The sequence below is a fragment of the Myotis daubentonii genome, chromosome 10 (genome assembly GCF_963259705.1).
Source record: "Myotis daubentonii chromosome 10, mMyoDau2.1, whole genome shotgun sequence".
Classification (NCBI taxonomy): Eukaryota; Metazoa; Chordata; class Mammalia; order Chiroptera; family Vespertilionidae; genus Myotis; species Myotis daubentonii.
The window spans coordinates 32,428,143-32,445,675 of record NC_081849.1 but is presented as its reverse complement, the minus strand read 5'-3'; the positions used below and the strand labels follow the sequence as shown (position 1 = coordinate 32,445,675).

The window sequence follows — 17,533 nt, the reverse complement described above, 5'->3', positions numbered from 1 at the left end:
GCCTGCCTGAGCTGGTTCCCAGGCCAGGTAACCAGACCGCTCAGCTTCGGAAAAGCCTTGCCTCTTTGGAGCCGACCTTCGGGCGCCCGAATCCAGTGAAGCTGCTCCACACCGGGCCCTTTCCGTGTCCTCGAGGGTTTCTGCCACAGCCCCATCATTTCAACAGAAGCCCAGGTGGCTAATCACAGGCTCCTGGCGTTCAGGCGACCCCGTTTTCACATGTCTAACCTGTTGGTAGGAACATTTCAATTCCAGGTAATCCTGAGTGCATAACCCTAGATGCTGATGAGGTTTTCAGTGTTGGTTGAGACTGATGTGCAGAGAAATGAAGGGAAATTGGTGTGAGCCGTTAATGGCGTGTCCTGCTCAGCCTCTCTTCAAGCACTCAGTAGCCACACGTGAAGGTAGGTCGCAGCCTATCGATAGTGCTGCTATCGATGAGAAATGCCTGTGGGCACTCACCTGGGCCCGGGGAGAGCTCCCAGAGACATTGCCCTTTTTGCAGCTGATGTGGCTGGACAGGCCTTTGTGGTTCTTACTGTGACTGTAAGATGCAGTTGAGCAACAACCATCGGGGGAACTTTGAAAAACCACAGTGTGTTACAGGTACATGGTGTGCCCAGGGCCATACTGTGAGGTCAGTATTGGTTTGCTATTCATCTGTGAGCCAAATTAATTACTATTCAGAAATGCCTTCTGATCCAGCAGCCAATGTGGTGTTTTGGAAAGGAACTGGAGACGTCTCCCACATCAGCCCAAATAGAATGAAGTGAAATCCAGTTCTGTCTCCATCACATGGCTCCTGACCATTTGGCAAGAGGTATTTATGGTCTTTATATCAAAAGGCTTTGCTCCCCAAACTAAAACCCTGAGGTGTGACTGTCAGGAGGCAAATGTTAACGGCATTCTGGCTTATCACTGCAGGCTTTTTTCTCATCCGCCCATGACCAAGCTGTTTTAAACTGTTCCGGAGTGTTCCAAGCATCCTCGCCCCTCTTTGATATTTCCTCACTACCTTCTTCAAGTGAGAAGCAAAAGTCAGTGGAAACATAGTTGAAGGGTTGGGGAGACAGAAAAGAGATGAAAAAGAGCAAATCTTGTCCTCCTAACCCTGTGCCGTTAGTTCCAAGGCAAAATCGGAAAGGACAGTGGTATCCCCTGGCCTCAGAGTCAGCTGTTGTGGCCTCTGGTCTGAACCCAGGATTGAGAACTAGTGGCAAGTCTACACTTGGGTCTGAAATGCTACTCAGCAGACACTAGAAGACCCGGTTTAGCGATGCCCTCTGGCGGGTGCTATTGGCTGGATGACCACACTCAGCAAGTGCAGTGGGTCTTTTCACTTGGCACCTGGGCCATAAGGACTGGACTGGAGTCCAGGGGCAGGTGGTTCAGGGCGCCGTCCCCATACAGCTGCAGGCTGTTGCGGGCGATCAGCTCCCTGGCCATGAGCACGAAGACTTCGTCTATGTTCTTGGACTCCTTAGCTGATGTCTCCAAAACAGCAAGGAGGCCGTATTTCTCAGCCAGCGTGCAGGCATCCTCGAACAGAACATGCCGTTTCTCCCACAGGTCACATTTGTTCCCTGGGAGTGAGAGAGAAGCAAATATTGCATTGAGTAACTTAATCTGATTTTTTAAAAATGAACTTTAGAAAGAACATCTTAGTTCAGCAATATGCATGCATGCACTTCTTTCCAAATAGTAATTGAGGCCAAATTTAATGAAAATGAAACCACAGATGAATGGAAACAGAGCCACTGTCTTAATTCACTGTTCTTAAAATCTTTAAGAGCTGTGAGGAATGGACCAGAGGTGCACGTTATTGGCTGGGACAGGTGGAGCCTCCGTATTCTTGGGAGGGGCCATCTCTCCTACGTGTGACAAGGTAAGAAGGTGCCAGAGCGATTCCCTCTTGCTTCTCTCTTCTCCCTTCAGATCTTGTTCCTCTTTCTCCCTAACTACAAAGTGTTGGACACCGAGATAGAACCTGGTCGAGCTGGAACTTCCCTGGGAGTTAAGGGCCTCAGAGCTGGGACAGGCATGGGACTGTTCCAGGCACAGATGTTCCAAGGCACCATGGGAGAAGGGCTGGGGCTTTTGGGGGTCTTGTCTTCACTAATTGACACACTGTTACACATTAAAACTGTTTACCCAGTTTAAAAAAAAAAAAAAAAAAAGGACTTATTTTGTTAGTTGTAATTTGCATACAACAAAATGCACAGACTGGACACTCGGTGGGTCTTGATGAATGTGTACCAAGTAGGCAAGTGGTTTGAGATTACCCACTAGAGTGAGACCATTGCAAGACCATGCAGTTCTGCTCTCAGGTACGTACCCAAGGGAAGTATGAGCCCATGTGCATCCATACACATACAAGATCCTTCAGAGCAGCAATTTTCCTAATTGTCCCAACTGAAAACAACTCGAAGGTCCATCACCAACAGAAGGGAGAAATGAAAGCAATGTTGAGGGAAAGAAGCTTACACAAAACAACGCTCAGTACAGTGCCATTTATAGAAGGCTCAAAAACGATAGCAAAATAGAACGGCTGATAAAGAAAATGGGGTGATGTCATAAAAGCCACGATGGGGTTACTTTGGGGGAGAAGATGAGGCAATTGGGAGGGGAGCTGGGGGGCAGGGTGCATTCTTTCTTGACCCAGGTGGTGTTTACACAAGCGTTCCCCTTGTGATATATCAGTGTTTGCATACTTTTCTCTCTATGCATTATTTCCCAATAAAAAAGATTGAAAAAATATTTTCTCCTAGAGAGTCGGCAGACAGATCTGTTGTGGGGGAGGGCGGTGTTCAGTGAGGTGGATGGATTGAGCAAAAAGGGAAAAAAGGGAACTCATGGACATGGACAACAGTGTGGTGATTGTGAGGGAGGACGGGGGAGGCGGAAGAAGGTTTAAGGGGGATAAATGGTGATGGGGGAAAAAGAAAAGATAAAGAAAAAATACTCGGCATCATAGGCACCAGCCTGGTCATTGACAAAGATAGATTTTTATCATAATTCTCCCCAAATAAGGTTAAATCCAAGGGCTAGTACCCTTCCTGGGACTGTGGTAGGCCGGCAAATGGTCCCTAAGACACATGGTTCTACCCCCTGGGAGTTGTAAATGTTACTTTATCTGCAAAAATATTTGCAGATATGATTAAGTTAAGAATCTTGGGCCCTAGAGATAATTCTGGATTAGCTGGGTGGGCCCTAAGTGCAATCATGTGTAGTCTTGCATGAAGGAGATAGAGGGAGACTTGAGTACACACACATAGAAGGTGATGAGAAATCAGAGGGAGCCTCGAGCCCAGAACACTGACAGCCACTGGAGGAGACAAGGAACGGATTCCCCCTGAGAGCCTCCAGAGGAGCATGGTCCTGCCGACACCGTGATTTCTGCCCAGGGATTCCGATCCCAGATTTCTGGCCTCCAGAATGGAGTGAGAACACGCTTCTGTTGTTTTCACAAGTAGGCACTCAGTTGATGGTAATTAGCAGCTACAGGAAACTAACTCAGGTATGTAGCTTCAAGAAAACTGTACGTGTTTTTATAGCTTGTGAGGTTTAAGTTCAGGGCATAGCCCTGCTTCTAGAAGAAAGGTGTGAGAGTCCCTTGGTTGGGACAGGGATGCTTCCAGAGTAGGAATCCTGAGCCAGGAGTCTCGGCCACCCCTCACCCTGATCTGTGGCTTCTGGGCTGCTTGCACTGGTTCTGACTGCTCCTCCCACCTGCCCCAGGGCCACCCCTGGTTAACTGACCGTCCCCTGTTCTGCCTCCCAACAGCTGGTGGTTGCACACCTCAGGACAAGCCAGGACACCTGGTGGGAGGGAAAGAAACATGTGCTTGCTCCAGCAGTTTGAGACTTTGCTCGCTAAGTGTTCTGTGTGGACACCAGAGTTGCATGGGCCCTGCCCCTGAGAAAGGGGTTCTTCATCTTGTTAGGGAGGCAAGAGAGACACTTGGACAATTTAAGAGCCAAATGGCCCTAGCTGGTTTGGCTCAAGTGGCTAAAGCATCGACCTGAGGACTGAATGGTCCCAGGTTCAATTCCGGGCAAGGGCACATGCCTGGGTTGTGGGCTTGATCCCCAGTGTGGGGCGTGCAAAAGGCAGCTGATCAATGATTCTCATCATTGATGTTTCTGTCTCTCCTCTCCCTTCCTCTCTGAGAGCAATAAAAATATGTAAAAATAAATAAAATAGCCAAATGCCCTGTCCCATGCACCGACGGCTTGCCAGTTAGATTCCAGGTGAGGGTACAGGCCCAAGTTGCGGGCTTGTCCCTGGTAGGATGTGTGCAGGAGGCTGCTATTGATGTCTCTCTTTCCCTCTCCCTCTCTCTCTAAAATCAACAAAAAACATTTAAAAAATAAAAAATAGTTATATAAGAATTTGCCCATCTAAGACAGGCCATGAAACAACACATCCAAAGGACCAGGTGAATGGTACAAGTTGTTAGCCTTACAGGTGTACCATCCCTTATCCACATTTCCCAAAAGCAAAAAACTCTGAAACTCCTACATTTTTTGGTAATTTATCTGACAGTAAAATCTGCCCTGCACTGGCCATTTGAAGTTTTTTTTTTTTTTTTTAATATATTTTATTGAACTTTTACAGAGAGGAAAGGAGAGAGAGAGTCAGAAACATCGATCAGCTGCCTCCTGCACATCCCCCACTGGGGACGTGCCCGAAACCCAGGTACATGCCCTTGACCGGAATCGAACCTGGGACCTTTCAGTCCGCAGGCTGACGCTCTATCCACTGAGCCAAACCGGTTTCGGCTGGCCATTTGAAGTTTTTATTCAACCTTCTTTGTATGACCATATATTTCACTGCATATATATTAATGCATTTGACCATGGGATGTTGGCCCAGAAACTACTGAGGGTGTTAGGTAACATAGCATGCACCCTCCTAAGATTCAATAAATTCTGGACTCTGAAATCTTTGGCCTTCAGGGTTTTCACTGAGAGACTGTAGACCTGTAACTGTAAAAGAATTTCAGTGGCCCTAGCTGGTTTGGCTCAGTGGATAGAGTTTCAGCCTGCGGACTGAAGGGTCCCAGGTTCAATTCTGGTCAAGGGCACATGCTCAGGTTTTGAGCTCAATTCCCCATAGGGGTTGTGCAGGAGGCAGCTGATCAATGATTCTCATCATTGATGTCTCTCTCTCTCTCTTCTCTCTCTCTCTCTCTCTTCTCTCTCTGTCTCTCTCTCTCTCCCTTCCTCTCTGAAATCAATTATATATATTAAAAAAAAGAATTTCAGTGAAAGGTTTGCCCAAGATCCTAAGGGGACAAATAGCAGATGCTGAAGAAAGTTATGAGACAGAGCAGCCAGTATAACCTACAGAAGAAAGTTGGCTTCTTGACCCCTCACTCTGATAGGTCTGAAGAGTTAGGTCAGGAACAGAGCTGAGGGGACAAGAAAAAGATACCAGGCCAGTCAGCCATCTCCGGAAGAAAGCAGGAACCTTGTCAGTCGAGTTCAGGAATTTGTGTGTTATCTGGGGGACCAGTGAGGATTTTAAACAGAGGGACATCACATCACCGAGGAGCCGAGCTTCCTGTGAGTGGCTGGAGGGGGAGGAACAGTAGGAATCAACGCACAGTCATCTCTTTGCCATTTGTGTGGTGGGAAATGGCTGCCAGGGGCTGGGGTAGACAGAATGGAAAAATAGTAAAAGGGACAGGAACACTTCCATAAGGGAACAAGACATTTACCTTTCCTAGATTAAGGCACGGAGGCCAATGACAGAAAACAGAAAGCCCCCTTGTATTAGCCCTGGGGTGATGGGGACATGTCCAGGTCATCTTAAGAGGCATTTCTAGAATCAATTAAGAACTGGGGCAGTGTGGCTCAGTTGGTTGGGCATCATTTTGTGCACCAAAAGGCTGCAAAACGAAAACACTACTAGAGAAATAACAGAAACATTAACACTTCTCTCTGAATGTACAGTAGGACTGGCTCACATTTCCAGCTGCAAGTTCACTTTGTGTAGCTGAAGTTCCTGTTAGTTTTGATGTTGGTGTGTTAAGATTCACTTAGGGTCTTAACAGGTATCAGAAGTCATTCAAGCCCTGGTGTGTCTCAGTTGGTTGGGCATCGTCCAGTCTGCTAAGAGGTCACCATTTTAATTCCTAGCCAAGGTACATGCCCAGGTTACAGGCTCGACCCCCAGTAGGGGGCGTGCAGGAGGCAGCCCATTGATGCTTCTCTCTTCCTCTCTCTCTCAAAAATCAATAAAAACTTTATTTTATTTTTTTAAAATATATTTTATTGATTTTTTACAGAGAGGAAGGGAGAGAGATAGAGAGTTAGAAACATCGATGAGAGAGAAACATCGATCAGCTGCCTCCTGCACATCTCCTACTGGGGATGTGCCCGCAACCAAGGTACATGCCCTTGACCGGAATCGAACCTGGGACCTTTCAGTCCGCAGGCCGACGCTCTATCCACTGAGCCAAACCGGTTTTGGCAAAACTTTTTATTTTTTAAAGAAGTCATTCAGCCCTGGCCAGCTTGGCTCAGTGGATAGAGCGTCAGCCTGCGGACTGAAGGGTCCCAGATTCGATTCCGGCCGAGGGCACATGCCTGGGTTGTGGGCTCAATCCTCAGTGGGGGACTTGCAGGAGGCAGCCCTGATCAAAGACGTTTCTCTTCCATCGATGTTTCTCTTTCATCGATGTTTCTATCTCTCTATCCCTCTCCCTTTCTCTCTCTCTCTAAAAATCAATAAAAACATTAAAAAAAAATAAAGAAGTGATTCAAGTGTGTCAGGTGTGTCCGTTACATTCATCTGAATGGCTCCCTCAGGGGTTTGGGGCCGCTGCCTGGGAACCTCAGCCTACAGATACTTTCTGTGTGGTCTGCACAGACTGTGCAGCAAACCAGCTGGGGCTCCTGCAGGGAGAGGTCTGGGCCCCGTCCCAAGTCTCAGAATGAGAAACTCTAGGGTGGGGCCTTGGGATCTGTTTCCTTTCTTTCTTTCTTTTAAATATATTTTATTGATTTTTTACAGAGAGGAAGGGAGAGAGATAGAGAGAGTTAGAAACATCGATGAGAGAGAAACATCGATCAGCTGCCTCCTGCACATCTCCTATTGGGGATGTGCCCGCAACCCAGGTACATGCCCTTGACCGGAATCGAACCTGGGACCTTTCAGTCCGCAGGCCGACGCTCTATCCACTGAGCCAAACCGGTTTCGGCGGGATCTGTTTTCTTAACAAGTTCACACCACCCGCTCTCATTCCCAAGTGAATCTGGTGGAATTTCTGGGCCAGGTGCTTTCTGAGGCCCTCTTACCATCTGCACTTTATGATTTCATGCTTCCCTGCCACCGGAAACACGCAAAAAGCTGAGTGTCAGCAGAGGGGGGCCAATGACACAAAGTTAAACCCTTTGAAAACTCCATACCGATCAGCATAATGACCAAGTTCGCAGCTCCGTATTTTTCTATCTCGTGAATCCAGTGAGGAACGGACTCGAAGGTGGACCGCCGGGTCAGGTCGTAGGCGATGATGGCCGCGTGGGCGCTGCGGTAGTAGCTCTGGGTGATGGTCCGGAAGCGCTCCTGGCCTGCGGTGTCCCACACCTGCATCTGGAGACGGGCGGGAGAGGGGATGGCATCAGGAGCTCCCACAGCCGATGGGGACTGGCTCCCTGATTGTCTGCAAAGTGCAGTTTCCTGGGTTTTACCTGGAGATATCCAAATTCAGGAGGTCTGGGCTGGGGCGCAGGAGTCTGTTGTTCCAGTTGCGCCCCCGGGTAATTTGGACAGGCTCGCAGGCTTGGGAGCCACCGCCGCGGGACGCTTAGTCGGAGAGTGGGACCCAGTGTTCTGGGGTCTGGTGTTCTTTCCCCTTTGCATTGCAATCATCCCTTCCTCCAGATTTGGGGCCTTATCTCTTGACCCTGCCCATTGCTATTAACACTGGAAAAGGAAGTAATGTTGGCTGAACTGTTTTGATTTTAAAGGACCACTCCACTGTTTATGTTCAGGAGTATCCTCATAATATCGCCTCCTAAACCACCATCCTGAGCAATGGTGCCAATTTATACACATAACAGTGTCTTGGGTACCTGTTTCTTCATATACTTACATTATTTACAAAATTTATTTATTTATTTAAAAATAGCCGAAACCGGTTTGGCTCAGTGGGTAGAGCATCGGCCTGCGGACTGAAAGGTCCCAGGTTCGATTCCGGTCAAGGGCATGTACCTGAGTTGCAGGCACATCCACAGTAGGAGATGTGCAGGAGGCAGCTGATCGATGTTTCTCTCTCATCAATGTTTCTAACTCTCTCCCTTCCTCTCTGTAAAAAAATCAATAAAATCAATCAATCAATAAATAAAATATTTTTATTGATTTCAGAGAGGAAGGAAGGAGAGATAGAAACATCAATGATGAAAGAGAATCATTGATTGGCTGCCTCCTTCACATTCCCTACTAGGGATTGAGCCTGCAACCCGGGCATGTCCCCTGACCGGAATTAAACTGTGACCTCCTGGTTCATAGGTTGACGCTTAACCATTGAGCCATGCCAGCCAGGCACAAAATTTTTTTTTTTTAATTTATTTTTTAAATAAATTTTGCAAACTTATACAAGACTAGAGAGAATAGAGCAATGAACCCTCATATACCTATCATTCCAGATTCCATAATCTTACCTAATAATAGACAAACATGTAAATTAACCATCCCTCTGCTACGCTCACCAGCCAATCAGGAGTATGCAAATTAACCCAACAAAGATGGCGGTTAATTTCCATACAGAGGGGCGAAGTGGCGGAGCGAAGACTGAAGGCTCTGTCCGGAGCTGTGAAGACGGAAGGCTCCATCTGGAGCCGCGAAGACTGAAGGCTCCGTCCAGAGTGAAGACCTGGGTGCCGGGTGCTGGAGGAAAACCGGTGCCGGCAGCCAGGGGAAGGGAAGGCCTATTGCACGAATCTCTTCGTGCAATGGGCCATTAGTCTATATATAAAAGCCTAATATGCAAATTGACCACAGGGGAGTTCGACCAGGAAACCGATCACTCGCTCACTATAATGTGTGCTGACCACCAGGGGGTGGCATGGAACGAAGGAAGGCCCCAGCCAGCAGCCGGAAGGCCCTGATCAGCCCTGATCGCAGGCCAGGCCTAGGGACTCTACCCATGCATGAATTTCATGCACCGGGCCTCTAGTTATTCAATAATTATCAAGATTTTGCCACTTTTGCTACATCTAGCCTGTTCTGTTGATTTCTTTGTTCTTATCCTTTAATGTTTTTAAATTCTCATCTGAGGATATTTTTTTCATTGATTTTTAGAAGAGTGAAGAGGAGGGGAGGAAGGGGGCGGGAGAGAGAGAGAGAAACATCTATGTGAGAGAGATACATTGACTGGTTGCCTCCTGCACTTCCATATGTGCCCCAACCAGGGCCAGGGATTGAGTCTGAAACCGAGGTACATGCCCTTGACCCAGAATTGAACCCTCTAACCACTGAGCTCCCGGCCAGGGCTCTTTGAGGTATTATTTTATTTATTTTTCTTGTCTGCAGTATCATACATAATCATCTAACTGCCTCTAGAATGTTTACACCTGTTACTGCAATTCAAAGCCCAGGAAGAACTACTCCTGGGATTTACTTTAGGTCAGTGAGGTATTATTATTATTATTATTTTATAATTATTTAAAAATTTTTTTTTATTGATTTTTTACAGAGAGGAAGGGAGAGGGATAGAGAGTTAGAAACATCCACGAGAGAGAAACATCGATCAGCTGCCTCCTGCACACCCCCACCAGGGATGTGCCCGCAACCAAGGTACATGCCCTTGACCGGAATAGAACCTGGGACCCTTCAGTCCGCAGGCCTGACGCTCTATCCACTGAGCCAAACCAGTTAGGGCACTGAGGTATTATTTTAAAGCAAATCCCAGACTTCATGTCATTTCATCCCTACTTATACATTGATGTACATCCCTATAAAAATGGACATTTTCTTTCATAACCACAATGCCATTATCACTAATAAACTTATTATTTAATGCCCAGTCCATATGGAAATTTTCCTAATTGTCTCCAAAATGTATTTTTACAAAATCAGGATCCCAAACAAGATCCATTTATTACATTTTTACCCACACTTTTCGATCTTTTCTAATCAAATGGGTAAAAGACAGAATCTTACCGTTAGCTTATTGTTTATTTAATTATGAATGAGGATGGGCACCTTTACATAAATGTATGAGTTCATTCTTATAAAATTTGTGAAACAGCAGTTTTGTTCAGTCTGTGAATAGCCTACTTTTTTGTGTGTGCTTGGCTGTTTAGCTTTTTTTCTTAGCTATTTATCAGGGCTCTTTTCACGTTAAAGCAATTAGCCATGTGTCAAGTCCCATATATGCAAATATTTCTCTCCAAGTGTCATTCATCTTTTGACTTGGTTCAGAGTGTTTTTGAATATGTAGAAATGTTACCTTTATATAGTTACATAGAAATATATACATTTGACCTTGAGATAGTTAGATTGAGCAGTATTTTCCCTTCTGGCTTCTGGGCTTCTTGTCTTTTTCACATTATTTATTTTTTATTTTTATTGTTGACACTGTTACAGACATCCTGGGTTTCTCGTCTTACTGCAGAGCCCAATTTCCTCATTCCACAGCAATAAAACTGAATACACCTATGTTTTTTCCTGGTACGTTTATGATTTCATGTTTTACATTCAAATCTTTTATTCCTCAGGCATGTGTTTCGGGGTTAGGAACTCTGGCTAAACTAGGGGGAGCGAACCCAGGCCCCTCTGACCTTCACTTTCTTGCCGTCGATCTCCAGGGAGCGCACAGTGAAGTCCACCCCAATCGTGTTCTGCTGTGTCTCCGTGTAGACCCCGGATTTGAAATGCTGCACCACACAGGTCTTCCCCACGTTGGAGTCCCCGATGAGGATGATCTTGAACAAATAGTCGAAGTTCTCATCTGCTGCCCTGGCTGAGCTGGAGAACTGCATGGCGCTGCCTCCCTAGAGTGGAACTGGGCAGAAAAGGAGGGGTTCAGCGTCTCTTTAGTGAGCACGACCAGGCGCAGGCGCAGGCGCTGTTCAAGGCACTTGGGGTCCAGGACAGGACAAGGCAGGGGAGATCGTTGCTTTCATTGCACTAACATCCTCTTGTGCCCTGGCTGGTTTGGTTCAGTGGATAGAGCGGGGCCTGTGGAATGAAGGGTCCCGGGTTCAATTCCGGTCAAGGGCACATGCTGGGGTTGCAGGCTTGATCCCCAGTAGGGGGCGTGCAGGAGGCAGCCAATCAATGATTCTCTCTCTCATTATTGATGTTTCTCTCTCCCCTCTCCCTTCCTTTCTGAAATCAATAAAAATATTGGTTGGAGGACACTAATTACCGGTCAGGTACAAGAGAGCTGCCCCCCTAAGCTCACACCTGCCTTAGGTGGGTGGACATTACTTTAGGGGTACCCTCAGGATGAAGGGGTCCTACTGCCATTCTCTGCTGGGCTACACCGTCATCACAGTCAGATGACAGCACTGGTGGAAATCCTGGTCATGGAGACCAGGGGCTCCGTGCCCCATGGAGTGCCCACTCAGCAGCAGGATGGCAGAGGAGATGCCCACAGGGGTGTTTTCCTGCCATTCTTCAGTTGATAGACATGCCTAGCTTTTCACGTGGGGAGAAGGACTCCAAATGTCCAGGCAACCAGCAACAGAGGACTGACAAGATCGGACAGAGAAGTCAGTTTAGGGAAGAGTGACATGGTCTCTTTCTTCTGGCTCGCACCTACTTTTTCTTGACGAGGAAATTAGGATTTTGAGAAAATCCAAAAAGAAAACTGTAGTGGGGATGTTTATGGCATACTTCACCATAAGCTGGAAAATAAAGTTTCTAAATGACAGTGTTTCTCACACTAACGAATTCTATCAAAACTATTTGGGGAGATAATTAAAAATACATATTCCCCAAGCCCATCCCAGATCTGCTAAAGATATTTAAAAACCCATGTACAGCCCTAACTGGTTTGGCTCAGTGGATAGAGCGTTGGCCTGTGGACTGAAGGGTCCCAGGTTCGATTCTGGTCAAGGGCATGTACCTTGGTTGCGGGTATATCCCCAGTGCGGGGTGTGCAGGAGGCAGCTGATCAATGTTTCTCTCTCATTGATGCTTCTAACTCTCAATCCTTCTCCCTTCCTCTCTGTAAAAAATCAATAAAATATATTTTAAAAAACAAAACAAAAGAAAAAAAACCCGTGTACACATACATGCACGCACTCGCCAGGTGATTCTGATGCCGGCCCAGCCAGGTTTGGAAAACACTGATCCACACAATCACGCGCCTGACATTTTATTCTCACCTTCCCGCGTGTCTGCCCAACGATTCACCGACGCTTCAATATCACTGAGCATGAGGGACTCGCTACCCCCTGCAAAAATCCATTCTGTGTGTGCAGCTCTAACTTACCTGAGGTTGAAATCTATCTCCCAGGGTTCCATCTGTTGACCCTCGTGCTATGCCAGGACTGGGCAGATTCCGATTCCACATGCCAGCCCATCAGATATTTGGAGCGCCAAGCATATCCCCTCCAGGCAAATATCCTCAGGCCCTCAACGGTTCCTCAAAGGCTATCGTCTTGGGTCTCCTCATAAAAATACACGAAACCTACCCCCATTGGATGGTTAAAGTTCATGTGCTGCACTGCAAGTTGCTCCCTTCTTCACTTCCCCCCAGCTGTACTTTTTGGTTTTCTTTAAAGGCATGGAAAAGGACAAATCTATATCGTTACACAAATTAAAATGCACACAGATATCCAGCCTACAGAAACCCCATGCTTCTCTCGCCTCCAAAACACCCGTGGCTCAATGATCCAGCAGACGGTGGACACCTGCAGCCCTTTGTTTCCCCTCTGACCTTTCAAATAAAGAAAGCCATTCCACTTCCGTGTCTTATCACCGTAACTTGAGCTGAAATCTTCCTTCTGTGCCTCACCCCACCTCACCCCACCCCAGGAAGTCCTCAGAATTTCCACGAAAGCCCCTTTCCCTCAGCCTGCACGTCCTGCAAGGAGAACGCAGTGTCCGCCTGGGACGCCCTCCATCCTGCATCCGGCAGCCTCCACCCTCCCGGGTCACCGGTCGCCTACCTGTCGCGCTCTCTCACTTCTGGAAGCGGGAAAGGTTTTCTTTTTCTCCTTGTTTCCCTTTTCAGCCCTCAGGGCCCCTTCTTCCTGCTGCCTCGCTGCGCGGTGGGAACTGTAGTTCTGTCCCCAGGTGCCAGGTTTGGCGGCCTGAGAAAGTGAAAGGAAGTGGAAGCCCTCCCGCTGCCCCGGAGCCCGCCGCTGCCGTCGGGCACAAAGCACAGGTGAGGCGCCGGCCAGCACTGGCCGCCCAGCGTCCGAGCATTCGTCATCTTGCAAAGCCAGTTAACTGAGCCAATACCTATAAACCGCCGGTTCCTTCTTTCTACTCACTTCCTCTTATGCAGCCCCCCCCCCCACACCCCCCCCCCCCGCCCCATTTTTCCTGATGTCCCTTCTTTGGCTGGGGTGGGGGCTCCAGCGGCGAGAATACAATGTAAAGGATACAGAGCTGGGTCTTGAGTCTTTGCATTGTCTTGTGGGTTCGAATTACTGTTCTTGAGGAGCCTCTAAGACAGTGGTTCTCAACCTTCTGGCCCTTTAAATACAGTTCCTCATTCTGACCCAACCATAAAATTATTTTCGTGGCTACTTCATCACTGTAATGTTGCTACGGTTATGAATCGTCATGTAAGCATCTGATACGCAGGATGGTCTTAGGCGACCCCTGTGAAAGGGTCCTTCGACCGCCAAAGGGGCCGCGACCCACAGGTTGAGAACCGCTGTACTAAGAGAAAGGAGGTGTTCCAAAGAGAAGATTAAAAAACGAAAATAACTTTGTATTTGTACAGGAGAAAGCTGAAAAAGCATTTGTTTCTTTCCCTCAAATACTCAACCACAGAACAGAGGTAATTTCTAGGTCTGAGGAAACAGGGTTTACCAGGCCCCGATGCTGGCACAAGAGACAAAGCCGGGGCGTGAATTTTCCTTAGTTTTCCCCCTGCAGAGCCTGGGAGGGTCGCTGGTTCTCAGACCGTAGGATTAGATTTTCTCCCCTGTGGAGAAGGTAACATTTGGCAGTTAAGCCGTGTAGGTACAATATGCAAAACAGAGGCATCCTGTTTATAAAATATTTAAATTGGTATAGTGTTTTCAAACCGTGGGCTGAGACCTAGTCCCGAGTCCTGAAATCAGTTTTAGTGGGTTGCAACCAGCATTTTTACAGAAGAGGTTCGCAAAAAAAATTCCAGAATGTATCTCATGTAATCAGGCTCAGGATTGTTCTGTGAAATGTTTGGGTCAGTTGCAGACCTGCCTGTGTATAGGGGGGCGGGGGAGGGGGGTGAGGGAAAATGCATTTCTTCCTGTGGCTGAGGTCTAGAGAGATTGAGAAGCCCTGCAACAGAGGACAATTTATTCAATATCCAACAACACCTTTCCCCCACGATTCCTTCAGATGATCTTTAAAATATGATTTATTTTGCTCCGAATTCCACTTACAGATAAATTGCGGGGAACTGCTCCTTTGAATAAAATAACCCCAATGCTGGCAGGTAGAGCAAGAAAACAAAAGACTCTGCCACAGGCTGCTGCAGCCGACTGCTGAGAGCCATGGTCATAGGTATGTGACTAGGAAATGAAATGTTCCTGGTCAAGACCCACCACAAATGTATGGGCAGGGGGCAGGAAATAAAACCCATTAAATGTCAATGTCAATGAGGTTAGCCATCAAATGTTTTCCTCTCCTGGTAATGCTTACTGTTAAAGAAAAAAAAAAAAGTCAGCGGACTCAGACCGACTACTTGGAGAACATCTAGAGTAACATCAAATGGTGGTAAAATGTCCAGATGGTTATGGAAGCCAAGGAGAGATTCGGCCTCTCCCTACTCCGACCTTCTCCCTCAGTTTGACTATCAGTGCAAAGAGCATAGCCTGGGCCACGGGGAAAAGGCTTTCTGGATGGTGGTGGCGGCCAGGTTATATACTTACTTTATATACACGCATATATGTATATACACATGTATTTCACAATTTATACATTTTACCATTTTAACCATTTTAAGGGTATCATTCTGCCCTAGCCAATATAGTTCAGTGGATAGAGCATCAGCCTGCAGACTGAAGGGTCCCGGGTTCGATTCCGGTCAAGGGCATGTACCTCAGTTGCAGACTCGATCTGGACCCTGGTCAGGGTGCCGGCAGGAGGCAACCAGTTGATGTTTCTCTCTCACATTGATGTTTCTCTCTCTCTGTCTGTCCCCCTCCCACTCTCTCTAAAAATCAATGGAAAAATATCCTCGGGTGAGGATTAACAACAACAAATTAATTAATTAACTGTACCTTTCAATAGTAAGACATATATTCACATTTTTGTGCAATCATCACCACCATCCATCTCCAGAACTTTTTCATTACCCCCAAAAGAAACTCTATATCCATTAAACAGTAATCTCATTTTCCCTTCCTCCCAGCCCCTGGTAACCACTATTCTACTTTTTGTTCCTATGAATTTGATTACTCTAGGTACTGCACATAAAAGGACTCAAACAATATTTGTTTTTGTGTGTGGCTTATTTCACTTAGCATAATGTTTTCAAAGTTCACCCATGTTGTAGCATGTATCAGAATTTTATTCATTTTTTAAGTGTGTGAGTAATATTCTACTATGTATTTTTTAAAAATAAAAGTGAAACCTTCGGCTGGTTTATTGTTGCTCACGCCGATACCACATTTCCCCCAGATACACCCTTAGGTGACTAGAAACAAAACTACTGCTGCATTGCACACATTCCCCTCCTCCCTTTTCTTTCAAAATTTCTTTCTGCGTATATTTAAAATACATGTACAGTATATATTTATAATGGCTGAATAACCTGTGGCTAGTCTCACAGCTCAGGAATGTTTCCTCCAGGACCTGGCAACCATCTTTGAAATGCAAACAACCAGGAAGATAGTGTCCCTAATACCCAGTTCCTGTGTAAGTGTAGGAGCCTACCTTTTTTTTAAGGGATTATAATTTTATTAAATCATCTGCAAACCAGATGGGCTGCCCAAAATGGCATCAGCTTAACAGCCTAACTTTTGTGGGCACCTTGCTCCAATCTGCAAGACTATCTCCTGTCCTAAAGGTATGGAAATTTGTTTCTCCTCTGGTTAAGCCAACACAGGTTTCGTCTCCCCAGTTTCCCTGATAAAGTTAGGATGTGTGACCTTGTCACATCCTCTCATTTGAGAGCATGCTTTTTAGTGGGTTGTCTTGGCTTGGCTATATAAAGGGGAGATTCCTTCCATCTTTGCAATCTTAGTGCATTGCTTGTAAAGTGCATCATATTCTGGATTAAAGTTTATTTAATAATACAACAGTTTCCTAGTCTATTTCTTTTGTGGAAAGACTTCTGGGTTGGGAGTTTTTTGTTTTTTCCTCCTAATTATATTTCCCCAATAGTTTGAAAGCAGCCCAGGAGGACAGAGATCCTTGTTCAAAGTTAAATGTTGTAAGACCTTTAATTTAGCTTGAGGCCTCCAGGACCAGAACATTCATTTATTTGAGTAGGTGGGGTGCGACATAGAACAGTGAATGATACTCGTAGACTATGGGCAACTGTATTTAAACAATGTAAAGCTTATGCCTTCGTGGCAGGTTAGTAGCACACTTAGCAACACGTTGCTTTCTATAAAAAGAAAGAGCGATAAAGCTTTTGGAAAAAAAGGTGATGTATACATCATATCAAATTATATGTTCTCTCTCCTTCACTGCTTTTTTCCCTAACATTCCTGGACCATATACTGCTCCCCCGACCGCCGCTCCCGCTGCGCCCCTCCCCAACCCCCTGTCCCAGCTCCGCTCAGCAGCGGGGTCCACAGAGACCTCCGCCGCTGCTCGGAGCAGCCCCCGCCAACCCAGTCCCCCCGGCCTTCGCGGTCAGACTACAACTCCCAACATGCCACGGGGACCGCGCGGGTCACGTGGGCGCCCGGAAACCCTGGCCGCAGCGCTGGGGGTGAGGTGGCGGCGGAGGCGGGCAGCGGGCAACGGGACCAAGCGGAGTGAGCGGAGCAGCTGGTCGGAGAGCAGCGATTACTGCAGGTCTCGGGTGCGCGAGCCGCGGCGCGGGGCGCAGTCCTAGAAGGGGCCGACGGCGGGGTGGGGGCGCCGCACGGGAGGGCAGGTCCCAGGGGTTTCCAGGAGTCGGGAGGGCGAGGCGGAGATGCCGAGGGTGGCGGCCGGTGGGTGTGGCGCCGCGGGGCGGCCGCGCACTCCTTCCACCCGGTGCCTGGCTCCTCGGGCCCCCTCCTCCCCCGGTGCTGCGGGCCTGGCGGGGCGGGCGAGGGCGGCAGCTGGAGGTCCCGGAGGCCCGAGGGCCGCGCGGCGGGGCTCCCGTGCGCCTCGCACTTTGCCTGGTGAAGGCGTCCTTTCCAGGCGGGAAGGGGAAGCGTTTGGGAAGGGTGTGCAGAGGCCGAAGAGGGA

The 17,533-nt window shown here is 47.5% G+C and overlaps 2 protein-coding genes and 1 non-coding gene across 8 annotated transcripts in view; 1 reads left to right on the top strand and 2 right to left on the bottom strand.

The window, feature by feature from the left end:
- Window positions 1-565: 565 nt before the first annotated feature.
- On the bottom strand, window positions 566-13,345 carry RAB19 (RAB19, member RAS oncogene family). 3 transcript variants are annotated; one of them, XM_059711971.1, is made up of 4 exons: window positions 13,132-13,345; window positions 10,792-11,015; window positions 7,417-7,600; window positions 566-1,583 (listed from the first exon to the last, which is right to left on the bottom strand). In XM_059711971.1, the coding sequence occupies exons 2-4, from the start codon at window positions 10,990-10,992 to the stop codon at window positions 1,315-1,317; spliced, it is 654 nt and encodes a 217-aa protein (XP_059567954.1). In that variant the 5' UTR covers window positions 10,993-11,015; window positions 13,132-13,345; the 3' UTR covers window positions 566-1,314. The 3 variants fall into 3 exon arrangements, with proteins under 3 accessions (XP_059567954.1, XP_059567957.1, XP_059567955.1); XM_059711974.1 differs by lacking the exon at window positions 13,132-13,345 and adding an exon at window positions 12,900-13,118; XM_059711972.1 differs by lacking the exon at window positions 13,132-13,345 and adding an exon at window positions 12,453-12,890.
- Window positions 9,530-9,639, bottom strand: LOC132211614 (small Cajal body-specific RNA 16). The gene has a single exon (XR_009447520.1). It is a non-coding gene; the product is annotated as a small Cajal body-specific RNA 16 (non-coding RNA).
- Window positions 13,346-17,019: 3,674 nt separating the features above from the next.
- Window positions 17,020-17,533, top strand: part of SLC37A3 (solute carrier family 37 member 3) — a 43,853-nt gene continuing 43,339 nt past the window's right edge. For 2 of the 4 annotated variants that reach the window (XM_059711970.1, XM_059711967.1), the window contains exon 1: window positions 17,020-17,159. The gene's annotated coding sequence lies outside the window, so the exon portion shown is untranslated. The remainder of the gene's footprint in view (window positions 17,160-17,533) is intronic. The other 2 variants (XM_059711968.1, XM_059711969.1) reach the window with 2 other exon arrangements.

What these genes read in the sequence shown, in the direction of transcription:
- RAB19 (XM_059711971.1), bottom strand. Translation starts at nt 10,992, where the DNA reads ATGCAGTTCTCCAGCTCAGCCAGGGCAGCAGATGAGAACTTCGACTAT. An exon ending in TCGACGGCAAGAAAGTGAAG is followed by an intron (nt 7,601 to 10,791) that starts GTCAGAGGGGCC and finishes GCCCGTCTCCAG; the next exon opens with ATGCAGGTGTGGGACACCGC. An exon ending in CTTGGTCATTATGCTGATCG is followed by an intron (nt 1,584 to 7,416) that starts GTATGGAGTTTT and finishes TCTCACTCCCAG; the next exon opens with GGAACAAATGTGACCTGTGG.